Source organism: Chelonia mydas, chromosome 8 (assembly GCF_015237465.2).
Source record: "Chelonia mydas isolate rCheMyd1 chromosome 8, rCheMyd1.pri.v2, whole genome shotgun sequence".
In the NCBI taxonomy this organism is placed as follows: domain Eukaryota; kingdom Metazoa; phylum Chordata; order Testudines; family Cheloniidae; genus Chelonia; species Chelonia mydas.
In genome coordinates, this window is record NC_057854.1 from 16456945 (window position 1) to 16478013 (window position 21069).

General features: G+C 41.6%; 1 protein-coding gene across 5 annotated transcripts in view; it reads left to right on the plus strand.

Annotated features, from left to right (window-relative positions):
* Positions 1 to 16743, plus strand: part of ARHGAP26 (Rho GTPase activating protein 26) — a 316385-nt gene extending 299642 nt beyond the window's left edge. For 4 of the 5 annotated variants that reach the window (XR_006292681.1, XR_006292680.1, XR_006292679.1 and 1 more), the window contains 2 exons: positions 1373 to 4665; positions 4902 to 16743. Coding sequence is in view for 1 of the 5 variants with exons in the window: in XM_043552848.1 (XP_043408783.1) it covers positions 1373 to 1461 (89 nt within the window). In the remaining 4 variants the exon portion in view is untranslated. Of the gene's footprint in view, positions 1 to 1372; positions 4666 to 4901 lie in introns of those variants that run through there. The other variant, XM_043552848.1, reaches the window with a different exon arrangement.
* Positions 16744 to 21069: the final 4326 nt, after the last annotated feature.

A 21069-nucleotide genomic window follows, 5' to 3' on the forward strand; every position in this document is an offset into this window, starting at 1 on the left:
ATATCGAAACATATTCTCCCCCGCCATCTACCCCCCCAAAAACCCACACCCCCTGATCATTACTGGGAAACTTGTTCTTTACCAGGGTGCTTGGCTCTTTGTCCCTGAGTCTGTATTCAGTGCAGAACTTGGAGGAGGGAGTGCTTTTCTAAACCAAGCCCAGGAAGTCATGTTAATGCACACAGCAGAGTGTGAAAGAGCTTTAATTTCTCAGCTTCTTTAGAAAATTAGTTCATGTAATTAAAACAATCTTTAAAAAAAGACAGCAAGGCCCAGTTCTCTGCTTCAAGTGGCTTTTATATTATCAGTACACAGACAGCAATAGCTCCTTCATAATTCTTCCTTCCTTCTTTCTGTTGGCCAGGGCCTGTGACCAGGCTTATTTAATCCTCTCGTCATCACAATGGTTTCCCCAAACAGAGATATAATTTCTTCATGCCATGTTAAAAAAACACATGCACAACAAAAAGCAAGCCAAGGCAAGGCTAGGAAGGGTGGACACAGGAAGAGTTCTAGACCCCAGGATCTGAGTGGACAGAAGAGGAAGAAGGAGTTTTTAAGACCACAGCATAGGACGGGAGAGAGAAGAGGTGGAAGTTTTAGACCACAGGATCTAGAGGGACAAAGTAGGGGAAATGGTTTTAGACATTGGGGCCCAAAGAGAGAGGGGGAAAGCAGGTGTGTATACCGTGAGGTCTGCAGGGAGGGAAGGGAGAGGAGAAGCCATTTTAGACAGCTGGATCCAGTGAGAGGGGAAATGGGAGAAATTATAAACCTAAGGATCTAAACGGGAAAAACTGGGGAAAGAAGGCATTTCAGACCTGAGGTTCTAGTGCTCGGCAGTTTGAATTTGGGAATATGTAGGGATGGGAAAAGGAGAAGCAGCCCCAGGATCTGAAAAGCAGGGGAAATGGAGTGGGGTTTTTAGATCAATCAGCTGCAGGGGGAGAAGGCAGGCCGCTAAGCAGATGCTTTACACCCCAGGCTCTGGAGACAGAGGAAAATGAATAAGAGACTTTGAAAATAGGATACAAGTGAATCCCTGGGATAATGCATCTGAAGTTGGTGGCCCCAGGTTCCTGACAGTTACAGCAGAAATTTGCATTTCTCCTGTGTGGCGGAGAGGTGTAGTGATTCCAGCACTGATCTCTAATGCAAGTGCAGGAGAATAGCTCATTGTCACCATTATCCCAGAGAGCTTCAAACCACAACAAGGAGAAGGGAGACTACTTTCTCTTTGCTGCTGTATAGGAAAATTCAAAACTTGCCATAAATGAATGCAATTGGTTGTGGGTGAAAATGTTCTTCTTTCCTTTCCACTAGAAAATGTCCCTTGTTAGGCTGATATTAATATCCTTCTGTTTCTCCTCAGTTCATCCATCTCAGGAGCCTGGCTGGTTGGAAGGAACCCTGAATGGGAAGACAGGACTAATCCCTGAAAACTACGTGGAGTTCCTATAACTTTGGGCACAGAAGCAACACTGCTGAGCTTTACATGGTATCCATGACAACTGCTGATTAGAGTGTTGTAGATCATTTGCTCTTTGCCACCGTGAAATGCAGGGTGAAGGACTTTCCGATTCCTATTGAAATTAATGTTTATATGAATGATAATGTATATGTCTCCTTCGGTGATCTATTGTGGTGTGTGCAAATATACTGCAGAAGGGGCGGTCAGAGGCTCCGAGGAGGTCATTCAACTCTTCCAACTTCTAGTAAAGGTGTGTGATTCCTACAGCCACTGCTCCCACGTACTCAACTTTGTTCCTTTCGTTGAGCCATTGTATCAATGAAAGGAGAAACGGCGAAGTGCAGGAGCTTAAAAAGGAATGTTAATACCCCTTTCAGGGCCCTATTCTGCAAACCCTTGATTTGAATGAGTAGCCCCACTAACATCAACCTAGACTTTAGTGGAACTGCTTATCTGAGTACCATTTTACACAAATCCAGGGTACGTAGTTTGGACCTTAAGCCACCATTTCACATTGTAGGGAGGAGATTACATGGGAGCGAGGAGGCTGTTGCCATTTCTTGCTCACAAATTCTCCCCTCTTTGTTGAATCAGCCATAATTGATCTCTTATTGGCTAACAGCAAAGCAGTGTCTCTCTCATATAGCTGTGAGAAGGGGAGAGGTTAAGGTACTGTTTACATACATCAAACCACTAACCATTTCTGCAGCAGCAGTTTGCACAGCTCTGAGCCATCCTTGACAGGATTCAGTCCAGTCTCGACAAACGCAACACACCGATTATTCCCATACCCTGGTGCTGGTGATAGCCCTACTTACTTAGTATTTTATATTTTTTAAAATGCCATTGTTTTCTGATGGTGAAAGCAAAAACAAAAGAAGTTGAATGATCTCTGTGGGGTGAGTGCAGGATCAGCTGTGAATTTTCAGCGCTCTGATGAGCATCAGCACAATGGAGGAGAGAATATTTTGGACCAAACCTTTCATAACTTTTTTTTTTTAGATTTAGATTTATGCTGGGTAAACGTCTGTGATCTGTGCAGCCGGCATTTCCTTCCTGGAAGGCAAGATGCAGCTCATGATAAATACCACTTGTTTTGTGTGACTTGCTGATTCGTATCATCACTTACCAGTGCACATTGTAGAGCGAGGAATCCATGCTTATTGAATGACCGGGCCACTCTTCCGTTAATTTTGGTTAAATTTGCCATTCACTGCAGTTGCTTTTATAGATGGCGTCTTTGCTTGCAGCCTAGCATATAGTCTGGTGATGCAAAGTCCGTGCAGTACTGATTATACAAAGTAAATCTTCTGTAGCTATATAAGCATTTATTGTTCATGTAGCCAATTGAAATTCTAAGGAAAACAAACAGTTAGTCCTTCCAATGGTTTTTATTTCACCCCTCCGCTCTTCCCTTAGAAAGTCTTGAAGCCTCCTCTCTTGAGTACCTGGTTTGGGATAGAGTCACTCCAGTCTTGTATTGTTCTCAAGAAAGTTTTTTTTGCATAGTCCTTAGCACAGCTCAGATTATATTAAAAAAAAAAAAGAAAAGTCAAACTTTCCTGATATTTTGTCAAGTGCTACAACATTTTATAATAGAAAATCATGAGAAAAGCTGGCGTCTTGGCAGGCAGAATTATTTGTCTACCCATCACGTTATCACGCAGAGATGGGGGATTTATTTTCTTTTTTAATTATTTTTTTTTAAGAACATGAGTGCTTGAATTGCTGTATGTTTCACTTTTTATTGTTGGAAAAAATCATATGTAAATAGGATAATTTGAAATATTATGAGGGAAAGTTCTGTTTGATATTTGTAGCGGAGCTGTTATGAGCTTCATGTTCCATGGATATTTGAAACCAATTTACAGGGAAAAGCACACAAGCACACAACCTAACCTTTAAACATGTTGACCTTTTCCTTCATTTTGTCACCGACTCTGCCAGCCAGCTGGATTGAGTTTTTGCTCACTTTTTAATTTCATTTACATTAATTAAACTTCCTAGACTTTGGTGTTGGAAGGAGACAATCTAATATATACTATACATAAAAGGTAGGCACGTATGTGTGTGGGAGAGAGAGATAATGCGCACGCACACACACCTTTGTGGGTTTCAGAGTAGCAGCCGTGTTAGTCTGTATCCATAAAAAGAAAAGGAGTACTTGTGATACCTTAGAGACTAACAAATTTATTAGATCATAAGCTTTCATGAGCTACAGCTCACTTCATCGGATGCATTCAGTGGAAAATATAGTGGGGAGATTTTATATACACAGAGAACATGAAACAATGGGTGTTACCATACCGACTGTAACAAGAGTGACCAGGAAAGGTGAGCTATTACCAGCAGGAGAGCTGGGGGGGAGCGGGGGCGGAAGAACCGCAAAGTGGAACAAAACTAAGGGCTTTCTTTGCTTACATCTATATGTGACAGAGATGGGAGAAAGTATATCTTAGCTTCGTGGCAGTTTGCTTGCCTTTCCTTCATCAAAAAAATCATTAAAAGGCTAGAAATTGTTGAAGGAAGATAATGGAATGTTAAGGATGAAAAACAAGTGATTGACAGGCCTGTACAGAGGAGGAAGGGACAGATTTCCAGTATATCCAAATTAAAAAAAAAAAAAAAAAGAAGCCAGGTGCAAGGGTTACTTAGCTAAAGCTCTCTCTTACTATTCACTGATTGACTTTTAGAAGCCGTTGATACAATTCTGGGTTACTTTAGTGTCATACTTGTGAGCTACACAGTGTGACTGCTTGTGAATAAATTGATAGATAAGATCATACCCTCTTTGGACAGGACTGGTTAGATTGTCAGGAAAAGTAACTGACTATAACTAACCCCATCCTATAGTATTTTCTGGTTTGAAAAGTAATCAAATTAAGAGGATAAATGGCCTGGGGGTGGGGAGGGGATTCATAATGGGATAGAGGAGAGTTTTTTTCACCAATATGTTGCTGATTTAAATCCATCCTTGCATGTTAGCAGCTAAAAAAAATTACCAGCTGATTTCTGTTTGGTATCCTGTATGAAATTGTTTGGTTGGTCTTCATCCATATCCCAGTGGACAGGTGTCTGTGTTGCAATATTCACCACTACGATGCGTCCTCATTGGCCTTTGTGTTGACATCCACAAATTAAAACCAAAGATTTTGAATGGGCAAGGGAGAGTGAACTAATTGCTCAACTCAGAGGTGAAGGAAAAGGAGTACTTGTGGCACCTTAGAGACTAACCAGTTTATTTGAGCATGAGCTTTCGTGAGCTACAGCTCACTTCATCGGATGCATATGCTATGCATCCGATGAAGTGAGCTGTAGCTCACGAAAGCTCATGCTCAAATAAACTGGTTAGTCTCTAAGGTGCCACAAGTACTCCTTTTCTTTTTACGAATACAGACTAACACGGCTGTTACTCTGAAACCTGTCAGAGGTGAAGGACACTCCCCACTGCAAGCAGGATGGTATAACGTACACTACTGTTATCTATGCTGAACCTGTTCTGTGGGTAGACAGAGTGTTTCATCCTCCATGACTGTCAGGCATGTTTGTTCAATTTTGTCCCCTCTACGCAGATGATGTCTGGGTTCTGTGGCCCCTCCCTCACCTGAAGAGATGGGGCTTCTGCTTCTTTGGTCTCTGCCCAACAGCATTAGCTAGGCTGGCATATTTCACCAACATTAAATTCAACTGAAAAAATTTGAAAGCTTTAAAACACAAAAAGGAACCCATTTGCTTCTCAAGACAACCTGTCTGAAAGTAATTTGTTTCCATGATGAGTTACTTTAAAAAGTAAGCTGGTTCTGTGTGCGTAGCTCTTGTAATCAGTTCTTTTTAATGACCCTGCCCAGAAGCCTCATTTAAGTGAATGGGAGTCATGCAGTTGGAACCTTTGGCAATCATTTTAAAAAATATACTCCTCCTTGCTCAAATGGATTCAACAGCTACCAAACAGACCCATTGGCTTTTTACTGCTTGATACGGGTAGTATCAAAGTGATCATTGATATCTGTGCTATTTAGATGAAATCTTCTTCACCCCCTACAGAATGCCTATAATATCAATCAGGATTGTCATGTTAATTTCATAGGTGCATTGCCTATGTTGATATGTTTGCAGAGGTCCCAATGGAAAGGAGAGGAAGCCTAACTTGTTGGCCTGATATGATTGTTTGCGTGTATCTGTGGTTTCCATATCATGACCCCAGTCCTACAATCATATCTGTCCCTGCATCCATCTGACGCCCCTTGGAATCAGTGGGGCTCTGTACAGGTGAAGGGGTTTGCCCACACAGAACCAGTTCAAGAATGAGGTTCATATCTGGAACCTTTTTTTGTTTTAGCTTTTAAAGGAAAACTGCACCGCAATATAAAGCATAATTTGTTATACGTAACATTTTCAAAACCATTTAAGTGACGTAGTAGCCTAAGGCTATTCTACGCTTGTGAGTTTTAGTGCAAAAAGTCAGGTTTTTGTGCAAAAACCACGCTAGTGTCTTCACTGGAAATCCAGATTTTGCGCTGAAACTGCTGAGTTTCAGCGCAAAAATAAAACCACCCCAACGAGAGTCTTTTTGTGCTAATGCTTTTGCGCTGATGTGCCAGTGAAGACTCTCGATTGCTTTTACCTGTCTAATTGCCACAATGTAGAGCGGGAACACACACACACACACACACACACACACACACACACGATTTGCTTTGAGTCCCGGAGCAGTGCATAGTGGGATAGCTACCACAGTGCGCTTTTCTCATCTGCAATGCAAGTGCTGCATATAGAAACACGCTCTGACGCCTGTGGAAAACAATGTGAACACAAACCGGCACTTTGCTTTTAGCGCTTTTCTATCACTGACAAAACTGTCAGCGAAAAAACTCTGCAAGTGTAGACATAGCCTCAGTTCTCTTTTTACTTGGGCACCTAGTGCCTTTCAGTGAGAAAGCCAGGTCCACACCAAAGTCTTTTCCCTGCATATTGATGTCTGTTAGGGGTGTAAATTTTGCAACATAGCTATGCCAGCAAACGCCTCAATGCAGACGCAGTTATACCAGTATAAAAGTGCTTTTGCCGGTATAGCTTATTTCACTTGCAGGACTGGTATAAGCTGTATCAATAAAAACACTGATATAAGCTGCATGTGTACTAGGAGTGTTTCATCTGTGTAGCTTTATCTGCAAACCTCTTTAGTGTAGGCTACGCCTTATTTTCAAAAGTAACTTGGGCACTTAGGAGCCCAAGTCCCAGGCTCCTAATAATGTTACCCTGTCCTTCATTGCAAACAAAAGTACATTGCTGAAGTTTTTACAAAATGTCTTAAGGTTAATTAAAGCATCAAGTTGGAAGTTGCCTTTGTTAAATTTAAAGGTTAAAAAAATCAGAATTTTTTTTTCTGAAAATGTTGTGAATTTCTCCCCCTTTTGGGGCAACTATAAAGCTGGATTGTTTTTGTCAAATTTCAAAATTTTAAATTAAAAAAGGGGAGGGGGGAATGATATTTAACCCGCACTACTATGACAAAGACGTTAAAGCTGTTATTCAAAAGAATCAGAAAGCAGCGACTTTCAAAGTTGCTGCTATATGTATTCTATCCTTTATTTATTAATTTTAAACTTGTGTTAGCATTTTGGCAAAAAATACATATTGCCATAATATCTGTTGAAACAAAACATCAGTAACAAGTGTTAGGGTGAAATCTTGCCCCCTTTGAAGTCAGTTGCAGCCAGGATTTCACCTTTAGCATCTAATATAGCACAAATAAAGTATTTAATAGAGTCCTGGGAATGAAGACCTTCAAATCACCTTGGTTTAAACTAAACAGGTAAGGCTAGAGGCCTGGTCTTTGGATCTATAAAAGTCAGTTGGTGTCTTTTCATTGATTTCAATGGGCTTTGGATCAGGCTGTAAGAGAGTTAATCCCTAACTCCTGTAAGGCCCAGATTCGGTAAGGCCTCAAGCTGTGTAAAGCTCAATTAAAGTTATTGGTCCTATTTTTGGAGGAAGGCACTACTCAATCTGAGTAAGGGTTTCAGAATCTGTGCCTAAATATTTAGGTATCAGAGATTCCTATTCAACTCTTTTTAGTCAGACATAATATTCCCTCCTCAGTGGGAGCTTTGCCTGAGTTTTAAGGCCTAAATAGCCTTGTAAGCCATTATAACTAATCACAGCAGTTTTCCTTCACTAGCTTACTGTAGCTGAGCCATTAAAGGGGGGAGGGAGATATCAAGAGAAACTAAAATGCTCAGTATAAAAATGCCATTTTGAAACACTTTATTAATATTTATTCCAACTATTTACAATATACAGCTACATTCTTTAATACCTTAAGAAGAATGCCCCATAATGTTGTAGTTATCAGTGTTTAACAGATCTTATGCAAAGCTGTTTAAAAGCATTTAATGAGATATGGAGAGTGTTAAAATCAATGTGGGTGCATGTTAAATACATGAATGAAGATTATTTTCAAGCCTATAGTAAGTGCTGTATAAAGTAATAAATATTAATAAAGTCCTTATAAATGGCACCTTCATGGAAAATATCCCATAAAAATTGCTGATTTAAACATCAGATTCAGTTTTTTAGTATTGTAGGATGCAGTAATTGTAAAACTGTATGTTCTTGGGGTGTAACTTTTATTTTAACCTTTACAACCTGGTACAGAAGTTCTGAAAGATTCACTCAGTGTGTGGCTCTAGAGTAATCCCCGTTAGCAAGCTCATTATGTTCCATTCTTTGGTAGGTTTGGGTGACAAGCCATGTAAAGTGGCAATATGATTTTGAATTAAATATCTGTTCTGCTTGGAGGCTGCTAAGCTCCTTTCATGGGGAGAGGATGGACTAGAAGCTTGCACTTGAAACAACCTTTTTCATTTTTGCCAGAAAAGAAGCTATTATGTAAAAGATGCTGTCTTTTCAAAGGTAGCCAGCTCTGTTGTGTGCTGCACAGTTACACTAATCAGTACCCACCACGCTGTCACCTGTCACCACTCTGGGATGGTCAGATTTTAAATTCAGAAGACATTAGTGGTGACAGTCACATCAGGGCGTGAACATCTCTGTGTTAAGCTGACCACAAACATTGCAGTTGTTGTGTGATAGCCAATCATATCAAACACGTACTCCAGTGTGCTTCTGCAGTGATCCTTAATTTACTGTTTTCTCAGCATGCTCCCCACCCACACAAACCTAGTAGCATAGGTATGGTAAGATTTCCTTTTCTACGATCTTTTTTTGTCCTTTCTTTCTAGGTCACAGGTTGCCTGCAAGCCAAAACTGTCCCATTGCGTTCTGCAGTGCAGCCGATGGCAACCTCATGTTTAATAGGGAGATTACAGGTGACAGCATTCAAAGCTCTATCTCAAGCCAAGAGCAGGCTTAAGTAGTAGCTACTGTACTTGTATCAGACACAGTGCCTGCTTTACAGTCACTGTGTTAGATTGTCACTTCTAAAAACCTTAGTTTTTATGTGATCAGGGTCGGTCCGGGCTTACGCTCTGGCAGTTTTCTTCCCAGAACTTCACCTCCCACACTAAAAGTCTTGTAGAATTTAGTAAGGATGAAACCAAAAGGGTTTCATAGAAATTACTTTTACAACCTATACTGTTTAATAGAGAACGAGATCCCTTCAATAGACTTCTGTTGGTCGGCTTAAAGGTTATCATTCTCCATTAATTCTCTATTAAAATCTATAGGACTTTGCCACAAGGGATCAATTAAAAATGAAGACTTTATAATTGTTTTACTCAAGCAAGAAGAAAATGCTGAGAAATAAAAAGAATGACACAGAAGGTTAAAAGAAATAAAATGCAGCTAATTGGAGTGTCTAAAGAAGTCCAGTTTACATTTCCAATACTTTATTGTGCTCTAAGGTATTACCGTACTTTACCATCTATCTACTATCCTCTCTTCCCCAGCTCATCCCTGTGTTGCAGCGATTCAGCAACTCCACTCAAGCTTTGCCTCTTATTATATTGTAGGACAGTGACTGATTCTCTGTTCATGTGAAGATCTCTAGGAAAAGTTCCCATTAGGATACCAGTGCCATACGGCAGCTGTTAAAATTCCTTTGCTTGGAAATCTGGAAACTGATTGTGCTCCTCTTGCCATGGGAAAATGCAGAGGGTTTGTGATGGATGTCACTTGCTCCCAACTTTTATTTGGCGCTATTGACTCCAAAGCAGACTCTGAGCCCCTCCAAAGCAGACCCTGGAGTCTGAGAGTCATGGACAGCCAATCAGAGGTACAGGGCTCTGTAAACCCCAAGTAGCCCAGTACAACCTCCAGTTTGAAAGGCTGTTGACAATCTGACTAACTGCAGAAATGAAGCCATGATGGGGAGGCATAAAGGCTCAACTGCCCTGTACCAAAGTTCTCTGAGAAAAGTGACCCTGTAGCCCCACCCTATCTTTCCCCTGATGGGGATTTTTTATGCTTTTCAGTCTTCAAGAGCCTTCCATCTCCATGTGTTTAAATCCCTCAAGACCCATTTCTCTGTGTTCAGGGAAAACTTGATGGGATTTCCTTTCCACTCCTTAGTCAAGAGGTGTTACTGCTAACCACTCATTTCTCCCAGTAGATGGTATGTGCTACCCTGTATCAATCCTAGATCAGGAAGAATTAAGCCCCAGGAATCAAGGAATCAATCCCGGTTTCTGTTCCTTATCACAGGATGTGGATGTAATTGTGGTTGGTGATTGAAGTAATACAAGACTCCCAATTCCAAGGCCTTTCGTGTGATCATGCACAGTAAATCATTCTCAGCTGGAATTGCACTTTGATTATAAAATGTACAGTACAGAAGAATTCTCTGACCGGGACAACTTTAATTCATTGTGCACAGCTGAAAGGCAGTGAATGCAACTAGAAGACAGACATATGGAGACTAACCTGTGTTTCTGCTTAGGACAAGGAAGTGTTCTTTACCCAAGAGCAACTAGCTGCTTGATCTTTTTTCCACAGACAAGAAGTTTGCTCAGCATTGTGATGCTCATGCATTCTCATTTCACAACCTCTTCTCAGCACACAAGTACAACACTGTGACACTAATGCTAACTGTTGATGTTTTCTCTGCTTGGGAACCAGCTAGGGGAGAGATGCTATCAACGCTGCAGTGCAAACTGCAGCTGGATAGTTAGAGAAGGATAAATATCAAATAATTCAGTTCAAATAAGCTCCCAAACATTATGTGAATGTTGTGGAGGTGGAATCTCACAAGAAGAGACATTGTCATGAGACTTCTAGTACTCACTGCGTCCCGTCAGGACATGACATAGACGTTGACTTTGCCGCAGTCTAATATTTCCACTTCTGCTCCTGGCATGAGATGGAAGTGGAAATGAAAAAGAGAATGTGAAAATGCAAAATAAGAGGGTGTTAACTGAACTTTTTAAACTTCACAATCAGGGCACCAGGTTACAAAGTCTTTTGTAAAATGGTTTCTTAACATGGCCAAAAATGTAATTAAGACCAGGAAGAGGGAGCAAGTTACCAAGTGACCTACAACTTCATTGCTTTTTAGTCAACCACTGCTAACACAATTACAGCTTTGTGTGTTGTCTGCACCTGACCTGTTGACAACAAGTGGCAAATATGGTTTGCTCATAATGAGTTAAATGTGTTTCGCCTGCTAGCGTAGACAGGGCTGAACCATTTTTGCTACCTGTTCCAGAGAGAATCAAGGTATAAGATGCTGATGTTTTATTCTTTGGAGGTTTTTAATAGCTGTTTGCAGCTAATGGCCAACTTTTCCAAACCTGAGTGTCTAACATTAGTCACCTAAACTTATATTTGGGTTTGAAAATAAATGGCCTGATTTTCAACTGCATTGACTTAAGTGGAAGTTGTGGGGGCTCAATCTCTGAAAAATCAGACCACCTGGGGAGATGCACCCAACTTTGCAAACTTGAGCCCTTTACCACTCCACTTCTATATGACATGCTAGGTGATGCTGTATGGAGAATGCTGCATGTACAGTACTGGGGCTGAATAATTTATTGTCCCATCTCAGGACGCCTGCATGGGAATTTGTCAGGTCATTTCTAATGAGTCACAGTGTTTGGCAACATGCTCTCGACATGGTACGTATTTGGTTTGTCCAACTTTATGAAGATTCTCTCCCCCCCCCCCTTTTTTTCTTCAAAATCACTTGCCAAATGTTTTAAAAATGCAGTAAATTATGTAAATATTTGTAGTGGAGGAGTACAGTTGTGCACACACGGCACATCACACACAGAGTAATGTGTTCACACATAGAGAGAGAAACACATAGCCAAACACCTGAATCTTTAATCTCCTTGGGACAGGAATTATAAATTGTAGGACATCTGAACTGAAATCTTACCATTTCTGAAGGGAAAAGTCACAATGGGGGTAGGAGGAGGGGAGACCAGTGTTAGAAATAGTTGGACAGCTGGTGCTGTTAATGTTCTTCACACAGATGGCCTTGGAAGCATGAGTTGTGTTATTTCAGTCGCCTATTAGGACCCACAGTCACTACTAGGACTGTTGTTATCGTACCTGTTCCTAGTCATATTTACACAAGTCTGATAAAGGGAATATGGGTCTTACTGGGAGGGACTTTATAAAATCAGAGTAATGCAACCCCTGCTGCACTTGTGCCAGCACGGCAGTCTGATTTGATTTGCACTGTTAATTACTCAGACAAAAACAAAATAAACCCCATCCCCCAACCACCACCAAGCAACCTAAGGCTGTGACCTTTCCAGACCAGCTGAATCCCTCAAATCCTTTATTGATCAGGTCCTGAAGGGTGCAGCGTTAAACGATGAGAACAGCAATGCCCGAGCCATCTGTTTTTTTCCCCTAGACAAGCGTGGAGGCTCAGATTATGCGGATTTGCGTAATCCATGTATTATCGCTGTGTTAATTGGACGGTGCCGTGGAGTCACTTTGTTGGAATGTGATCTCTCTGTAAATCACTGTGCCAAGGGGTTCACACTGCAGTGTGGGAAGAGGGTCCCTTCAGGCAGGAGTAGAGTTGTGGTTCACTTGTCACTGTAGAATAACAACTTGCAAAGCCTGGTCAGCACATTGGGTTTGGATTGCAGATGTGTCCGGTTTAGTTTCATTGATTTTTGACCTACGGCAAATGGAGTGGGCTTTTGTTTTTTCATTTCTTTCGAAGAGAAGGAGAGCTCAGCACCGCCAAGAACTATACAGTACATAGGAATAGTCTGGAGATGATGTATCCTCTGCTGTGGAGTCACTCAGATTCTCTGCAGAGCAGGGCAAGGATTTAGAGAGATTCAACCAGCCAGAGGGAGTGGGGCTCCAAGGATAATAAATTAACCGTTCCCATGTCTGAGCGGCTAGCCTGCCTCTCTTTAAATGCTGCTTGATAACTGAAAATAAAGGAGAAATAAGGAAAATGAGGCACAGTTGGAAGAACCTCAGTGCACCAGGTGGCAACAGGAGGATAATTAATGATCACTGTTTTTTTCTGCTGTTTGAAGATGTCGAGACGCTGTGTGTACAGGGTGCAGTAATGCAGTCCAGAACCACTGTCCTGATAGGAAATCTCACTCTTTTTTAAAAAAAATTTCTGGGCAATTTCCCCTCACGGTAGAGCTGAATCTCACCCAGTTCAATGGAGTATCGATTTAAACCAACTGCTTGCTGCAAAAGTGGGGAAAGTCACATTCTCAGATGCAAAAAGAAAACCCATTCCTAAAGGGCCAAGTTATGATTAGAAAGTGCATGGCACTTGAATTACTGTACTGAACCAAAAAACTCAGAGCAATTATAGCTTGTAGGTTTGTGCCAATTAGAATCTTATTTCATCATTTAAGGAATAGAAACCCCCCTTTAAAAAAAAATCATCCTTTTTATTTTACTCCATGGGCTATGAACTGATTATTTGAAAGCCAAGAGGGAGCAAGCAGCTTGTAATTTAGCACAACTGTTTGATTGCTCAGAAAATAGGACCTAGTGATTACCTATTATAAATCCTCCCTTCAACTAATGAAGCTTATGCTCGCTTCTAAACCACAGACAAAAGTGGCTTGAAAATAGCCCCTGTGCTCTAAAACTCACTGACGCACTATAGGGAAAAAAATCCCATCCTGTGACTCTGCTGCTGAGCTCTAATTATATTTCCCTTCCTAGGAAAAGGCAAAGGATGGACATTTGTTCTCTGCTTAAGGTCCACTGGTTTTCCATAAAATAGCTTTCCTGTGATTGGCGTTTCCGATCGGAGCAGCCACACTGATCTCCACATCCCCTCCAATTAAATTGTCTCTTAGATCCAGAGGAAAGATAAGAGATTCAGGGTAGAATGCAGATAAGTGGAATCAGCTGGTGTGTGGGCTGGATCCAACCTGTTTCAAAGAGTAAAAGCCAGTGCAGTGATATATTTTCATTTATCATCAATGTGAAGGGGATGCCAGGGGTTTAAGCTTATTGCAAATCAAATACACAATTTCAATGGATCTGCTCATGTGCTTAAAGTTAAGCATGTGCTTATCGGCTTTGCTGGATCAGGCTAGAGTGCTCAGCCTATGGCAGGATCAAGTCCCCAGTGAAGTACCAGGTTCTAGCCACCTCAGTTATGTCCATTTACCTCAAGCCTCACAAGCATTTCAGAGGATCAGAATTCGGTTGCATTCTCTGTTACTAGTTTGGTCTCATCAGTGATACTTTGTGGGTGACCATTTCTTCCCAGAATTAGCCAGTGTTGGGTACATGAATCTCAGTATGTTTCTCTTTGTAGTATGTAGGCATTTGCGCATGACCTATGTTTGCTTGCTTCACACAAAGCGGAAACAACTTTATTTTAGCAAAGGTTTGCTCTCTGTTAGAGATGGGCCTGATCCAAAATTGTGAGTCTATACGCCCTAGACTTTAGGAAGTTCTTAACATGAGCTGGGATCCTGGGCCGTGACTGGGGCACCTAGGCATTACGATATTACAAAGAAATAATACCATGTAGCTTGGACACAACCCTACTGTCCAGGCCTTTGCACTGAAATTGCTTCTTGCTGGTAACTTTGTTCATCACAGTCCCTCCTCCTTTCTATCACATTAGCTGAGAATGTTGCCCTAGACTCTGTTGTTCAAAACTAAATATTTGCAAATTGCAAAGATGATCAGATATCCTGATGAGCTCTCTCCAACAACCATCCGAGAGGGGTGCCAAGAAAAAAGACACAATAAACTAGGTTCTATGATTTGGGGTATGTCTACACTGCAGTTAGACACCCCTCGCTGGCCCATGCCAGCTGACTTGGGCTCAGGGGATTTGGGGTAAGCGGCTGTTTAATTGCAGTGTAAATGCTCGTGCTGCAGCCCTAGCTCTGAGACGCTCCCACCTCGCAGAGTCCTAGAGCCCAGGCCACAGCCCAAGCCTGAATGCCTGCTCTGCAGTTAAGCCCTTTAGCCAGAGCCCCGCAAGCCCAAATTAGCTGACGCAGGCCAGCCGCAAGTTTTTTATTGCAGTGTAGACATACCCGTAGAAACTAAACTGGAAAATATATTAGATCAAAGCCAAAAATGTCCATTTCTTTGTCACGGGCTCTATGCCACATGAGTTTTAAATGCACAGACTTTCTTTTCCCACTTGCTCTGCCCTATTTTAATGCTAGTTTTCTTTTATGATTAAATTCTACTGGCATTCTGCACATTGACAGCAGGCCAAAGACTCAAAACGGGGTGGTGGGCGGGGGGGGAAATCATTCTGTTGTACCACCAAAAACTATGCTCATACTGTTGTTATATAATACCTGTATATCTTGTCAGATTCAAAAATTCATGAAGGGGACACACAGGGAAAAAACATGCAGTTGATGACTGCAAGCCAGTTAGTTTGTATTCCTAGAGATCAGATGTTTCGCTTGGGTTGGACCTTCTTGGTAGAAGCTGGACAGGTTGAGTGAAAACACCACAAGCTCCAGAAAAAGTTTGTGGGACAGAAGTGTATTAATGTTATAAAATAATCCTTCTCTGTTAGTGTTTGATATTGTCCAATAGTAATCACTTCTTGCTGTGGTATCACATTTGATGGTTTGAGTTTGTTTGTTTTTTTAAACCAGTGGGTACTACTGTTAAATCAGGAGGCGGGGCTAATAGAAGTTGTGACTATGTATGTCATCATCTGGAGTTCCTCTGGGTTCCCACTTGTGCTTAAAGATTGTAATGATGTTTCCTCCAAAGGCTGGGTGAGGAGGGCATTTAAGTGGCACCCAGGGCTTGCAGTTCTTCCCCTCTTCATGTCCCTCTCCACACGTGAACTTCATAAATCTTCATTTATACTCTTGGCTGGCTGTGTCCTGTGCAGGCTCATGAGAAATATTAAAATACAATTTGAAATAAAGATTTGTATTAACCAAAGGATGAGTTTAGCTTTACACATATCTCTATATATTTTTTGAAAGTTGGGATTTAATTTAAATCTGGTATAGTCTTATGTAAATGAAGATAAGTTCCAGATGGGATCAGACAACACAGCGTTTGAGCTTCCTGTCATATTTTAAAAATTGAAGCTAACTGGCAAAATAAAAAAGGCTTCTCAAATCTGTGTCACGAACAACATCAATTAGCGTGGCTATGGATCTGTGTTTCACAGCATGGACGATCATCGTTTTCTAATGTGTGTGTTGATATTTCTATCCAGAATAAGAATAGTTCTTGGGCAAGCATGCAATCCCTTAGTCTAATTTTGTTCACATATCCAGCATACCTGATGCAGGATGTGTCGTGGATGTGAGCCAGTGTTATGATATAGCACCAGCAAATATAGCACCAGAAGGCTGTGTAATCCTTCCTTCCAGCTAATTTACCCAAGAGCTACAAGCCTTGTACTGGAGTATTTGAAACATACTTGAAGTTTATATTTACTGGGCCAGTGCAGCCACAAAAACGTGGTACAAGGATGGGGGCCCAAGCTTGATTTATAATGAAAAGCATTTATCTCTTTTTACTTTACCTCCGGTAACCCATCCATTCACGCTTTCATTCTAGTGCTGTCGATACTGGTCTTCTGACAGTAATTCAAAACGAAGGGCACTTCTTGAACTAGTAAATAACTCTGTTGGCGGAATCTAGCATTTTTGTAGAGCTAGGTCATGCAGTTGACTGCACAACACAGTAAATATACATCCGCTATATATAGGCATGGAAGGGAAGAATAGTGTGCTTCATATGTTTGTCTTGTATTTGCTAGTCTGTTAAATTTTGTAAATATCATTTTACATGTGCCTTTTTTAGAGCTTATTAATTTTGTTTTTTTCAAAATGTATAATAAATATTTTTGGGCCCAGGAATCAGTGTGCCGCTTCTTGATTGTGTCTTTTTAAAACAAAAAAACAAACCAAAAAAAACCCACAAATGTGGCTTCTGTTTGCTTCGGTTAGTTGAAACCCCAGTCCTGCAGTCAGCACCAGCAGGAGGTTTATCCAGCCATGGCAAAATGAACAAGTTTAAGCACATGAAAATTGGTTCTCTGTTTCTGTGCACACACTTTACTCACAACAGCTATAATCAGATTGGGAATTTTGTGATTTTCAAACCCATCATTATGTGCAAACACGATTTTAGAAGAGACCTGATCCCTCAGCCATAGCACTGGTAAAATCAGTAGGAGTTTTGTCTGTGTAAAGATTATGGCATAAGGCCCAAATAAAACAGTAGGAAGGGCCTACCCAACAACACAGGCATTGAGAGGAGCCCTGGTTTCATGGAGATCTCTTCCCTTTCATTTAGACCACTGGCACCCTACCATGACACTCTGAAGAAGCACTTCGTCATGGAACACATTGCAAACTGCTGCAAAAGAAACAAACCAGGACGCAAAAATGGAGAATAGACCATTGCCATCCTAGCTAAACTATGTGCAAAAAACATCTGCGAAGCTGTTATCATTTACCTTAGTTGACCATGAGTGCAAATCCAGATGTAACCTACTCGGCTGGGTATATGACGTATGGCCAACCTCGAGCACCCAAAAATCATGCCAGGCCTCTAAAAATGTCATGAGAGGCTTAGAAATCATGAAATTGTAAAAGATAAAAATGTTGAGGTGGTTTTTCTTTCTTTCTGTGTTCTGAGCATTTCGAGTTCACATTTTCAAGCTTTCCTCTACAATCATGACAGCTAGAAACCCACTTTTCATTTGATTAACGTAAGTCAGGAACTGGAGTTTTAGGAAAAACAACAAATATGACACTTAAATGAATTTGAGAGAGTTTGCAACACTGGCCCATGTCTCAGTATTTATTTTTAATTGCTATTTTTCCTTGTATGGCCACCTCCTTGACATTGGAACCTCTTGGAGCTAACTCAGACTAAAGGGACACGTTCTATGTAGGGCTATGAAGCTCCATATGCATCGTGAGAGCCAGATCAGTCTGTGTGCACATTTCATATAATATTTACAAGCTGCGTGTTTATAAAGTTTATTCATATATCAAGTAGAATTATGGATGGCAGAGAATGGAAAAGATTTAGTTTTGTTTTGGATTACCCAATAAGTGTGTGTGTGTATGTGTACACACCCTGTCCCTTCCCTTCTGAGATGATGGTGACAGAGTACCAGTCTGTTGTGACTGATCCATCATTGACAGAATGTGAATTATTCTCAGGAGTGTTGGGGAAAAGACATATGAGGAAATCTAATCGGTGTCTAGCTATTAAATGTTATTTCCTCTGTTCTATTCCCAGAGGGTATATCTAGTCTAGTTCTAAAGAACTGGGCCTTCCTTCCACTGGAATAGTTCCATAATTTAAATGATCTCCCTGTTAGCAAGAATTTTCTAGATACCAGACTCCGTTTTTCTTTACTTAATATGATCGCGTTACCCCTTTGGCTACCTTAAACGTTTCCTTGGGCATCTCCTCTTTTTTTCTTCCACTTTTAAAATGCTTGGGGGTGGTAACATTCCAGTTCCCTCTTGTAAACACGAGGCAACATTCACTCCTGCTTAGCTATGGGTGTATAGATAAATTTCAAGTTCCATAAATAAGCTCAGCAAAAGTGCATTGGTACTGCTGAGGTCTATAAAACAAGACCTACAGTAACAATTGGTTTAACAGTAATGTCTGAGTTTTACAAGTGGATTAGTGGGATCTTAGCCATCACTTGTGCTGGGTCACATGTGACTGATGAGATCTGAATGTGATTTTAACCTTGCACCTTAAAGTATTTACAGATGTTTGTAGTTTTGTTTTGTTTTTTTTTTTAATTCAGAGCAATGGAATGTTGTTGGTCCCAAGCGATGTCATAATTTTGGCACTGTCGCTTTTTTTTTTTTAGTAGAATAGCTTTCTTGAAGCCTGAAAGCCAAGTCTCTCCACTCTCCTGGTCTCTTTCCTGCTAACTGTTGCTAGAGGAAAACTGAGAAGAATTAGTGAATATTAAAAGTAGCCCTGATGATTAATTTGACAAATAGTACTGGACCATCTGTAGAGCTGGATTAATAAAGAGAAAAAATATTACCAAATAATTACTCTTCTCTTGATGGAAAAATATTTGTGAGATAAAATACTTGGGTGGCGAGTTCTGAATACTTTGGCAACACCCTCCTCTTGTGTTATTGACCGGGGGTTCTCAACGTTTTCCTTTCTGAGTCTCACACCCCCCAACATGCTGTAAAGTTCCACAGCCCACTTGTGCCACAAGAGCCGTTTTTCTGCATATCCAGTAGATGAAAAGCCAGGGCTGGTGTTTGTGGGTAGCAAGCAGGGCAATTGCTCGGGGCCCCATAAAACTAAGTTGATTGGTCTTTGGCTTCAGCCCTGCATGGCAGGGCTTGGGCTTCAGTGAGAGTCAAACACTGGCCCTGCTCTCTGGTTTATTTTGGAGGACCCCCTGAAACCTGCTCGCAGACCCACCAGAAGGCCCCGGGCCCCTGGTTGAGAACTGCTGTTATAGACCAAAGGGGCTTTCAGCAAAAAGAACCCCCATTAATCTGAAGCTTTAGCAATCCACCATTTAGTGCAATTGTGTTCCTCAGTGCAGTGACCTAATAACGAAGAGGGTATGTAAGCTGGAAAATCGCTGTCTGTTCTGAAACATAGTTCAAGCCACTACATGAATATCATGTTTTCCTTGTTTTCATAATTTATTCAAAGTGATGGTATTTTAGGGACAAAATGGTCAGTGTTGAAGCAGAGAAAACTCTTAATAATGTAGCAGTCACTTGAGAGTGCCTTCCCCAGTAAGGCTATTGCTGTGCTGTGCCTGAATTCTCCCCGCTTATGGAGACAGGTTAAGCTGTTCCATTGTGGGCATCACACATGGCTTGTAGCTTATTAGTTTTGTAATTCAGTGAAGGACGTACAAAAACTATAGTTCAACCAACCCTTATTCTAATGCAAGTGGGACATAGCATCAGATCACTGCTGTCAGCTAGTGGGAAGCCAAGGCTCAGTTATGTTGCTGCCTCTTGAAAGCTGGGTCTTGCTGCTGTAACTGGGCAATTCCTGGAGATCCACAAGGGTTGTGGATTTGAGCTTCCTTCTATCCTACTTTTTAAAGGGCTCCCTTGGCCTCTTTTTACCCAGGCAATACTTATGGTCAGTTTAAAGAGGAGTTTTGGCTGAGTAAAGAGGACAAGATGGGGCCCAAAGATGTCTAAGTCAAGTTGAGCATTTGGCAAGAGCTTCTTAATGCTTTTGCTAGAGTGAGGGCAACCCCTTTCTGAACACAAAGCTATAACATATAGTTGCTACTTCTTTACCCACCAGCATGGTATGACCTATACTAGGTTGATAACCTAATGGTATTTTTATTTGGAGCACTGGACAGGACAATTGTTACAGAGCAATCAGTGTCACTTGTCTTCAGTAAACAAGGCTAATGATACTGCATCCACAGTGCTTTACAAAGGTGGCTACAATGCCCAGTTTACAAATGGAGAAACTGAGCCAGAAAGACTTGCTCTATATCTCACAGCAAGAAAGTGGCAGCATGGAGAAGTTAAGGGCTAGCTCCATAACTTGCACTGTAGGTATCCAAATCCAAATTTTAGATTTGCAGAATCCTCATGCAGTTGCCCCTTAACCTACTAGATGCCTATGGTCCCATAGGTAAAGTCTCCTTGGTTCCCAAATTTCTGCTGGTGACACAGCTGAGCCCTGACAGGAATCTCAAAGTAGGTGTTCCGCTGCCTATCTCACCTTTGGACCCTGAGCTGACAGGACTTCTGAGAGAACGCCTCAGCATAGCCTAGCAGCATGGGCCCTGCACAAACCCTTATATTCAGTAGTCCAGTGGATTGAGCACTGAGATGTCAGGGAGACCTGGATTCAAAACATCAGCATAGTTTCACTTCTATAGTTGGAGGGGGAAGGGGGGGTTCATAATTACTCCTGATAGGCATAGGTCTAAGTTGCAGCTTTAGTGATTGATGGACTCCTGCATCTCCACGGATACCCCTGAACCCCAAAGGGAGCCTCCCTGGCTCCTGCCCCCCCCCACACTGGGGAAGGACTGACAGACCTCGACCAGGGTTCCCCCCACACTCTAGTGGGAGCCCTGTCCTGCCCCAGTGAGAGACCAACAGACCTCCCCGCACTGCTGGAGGGAGCTGCTCACACCCTCACCCCGGGAAGAGACTGACAGACCCCACCCCTGCACACACATCCCACAC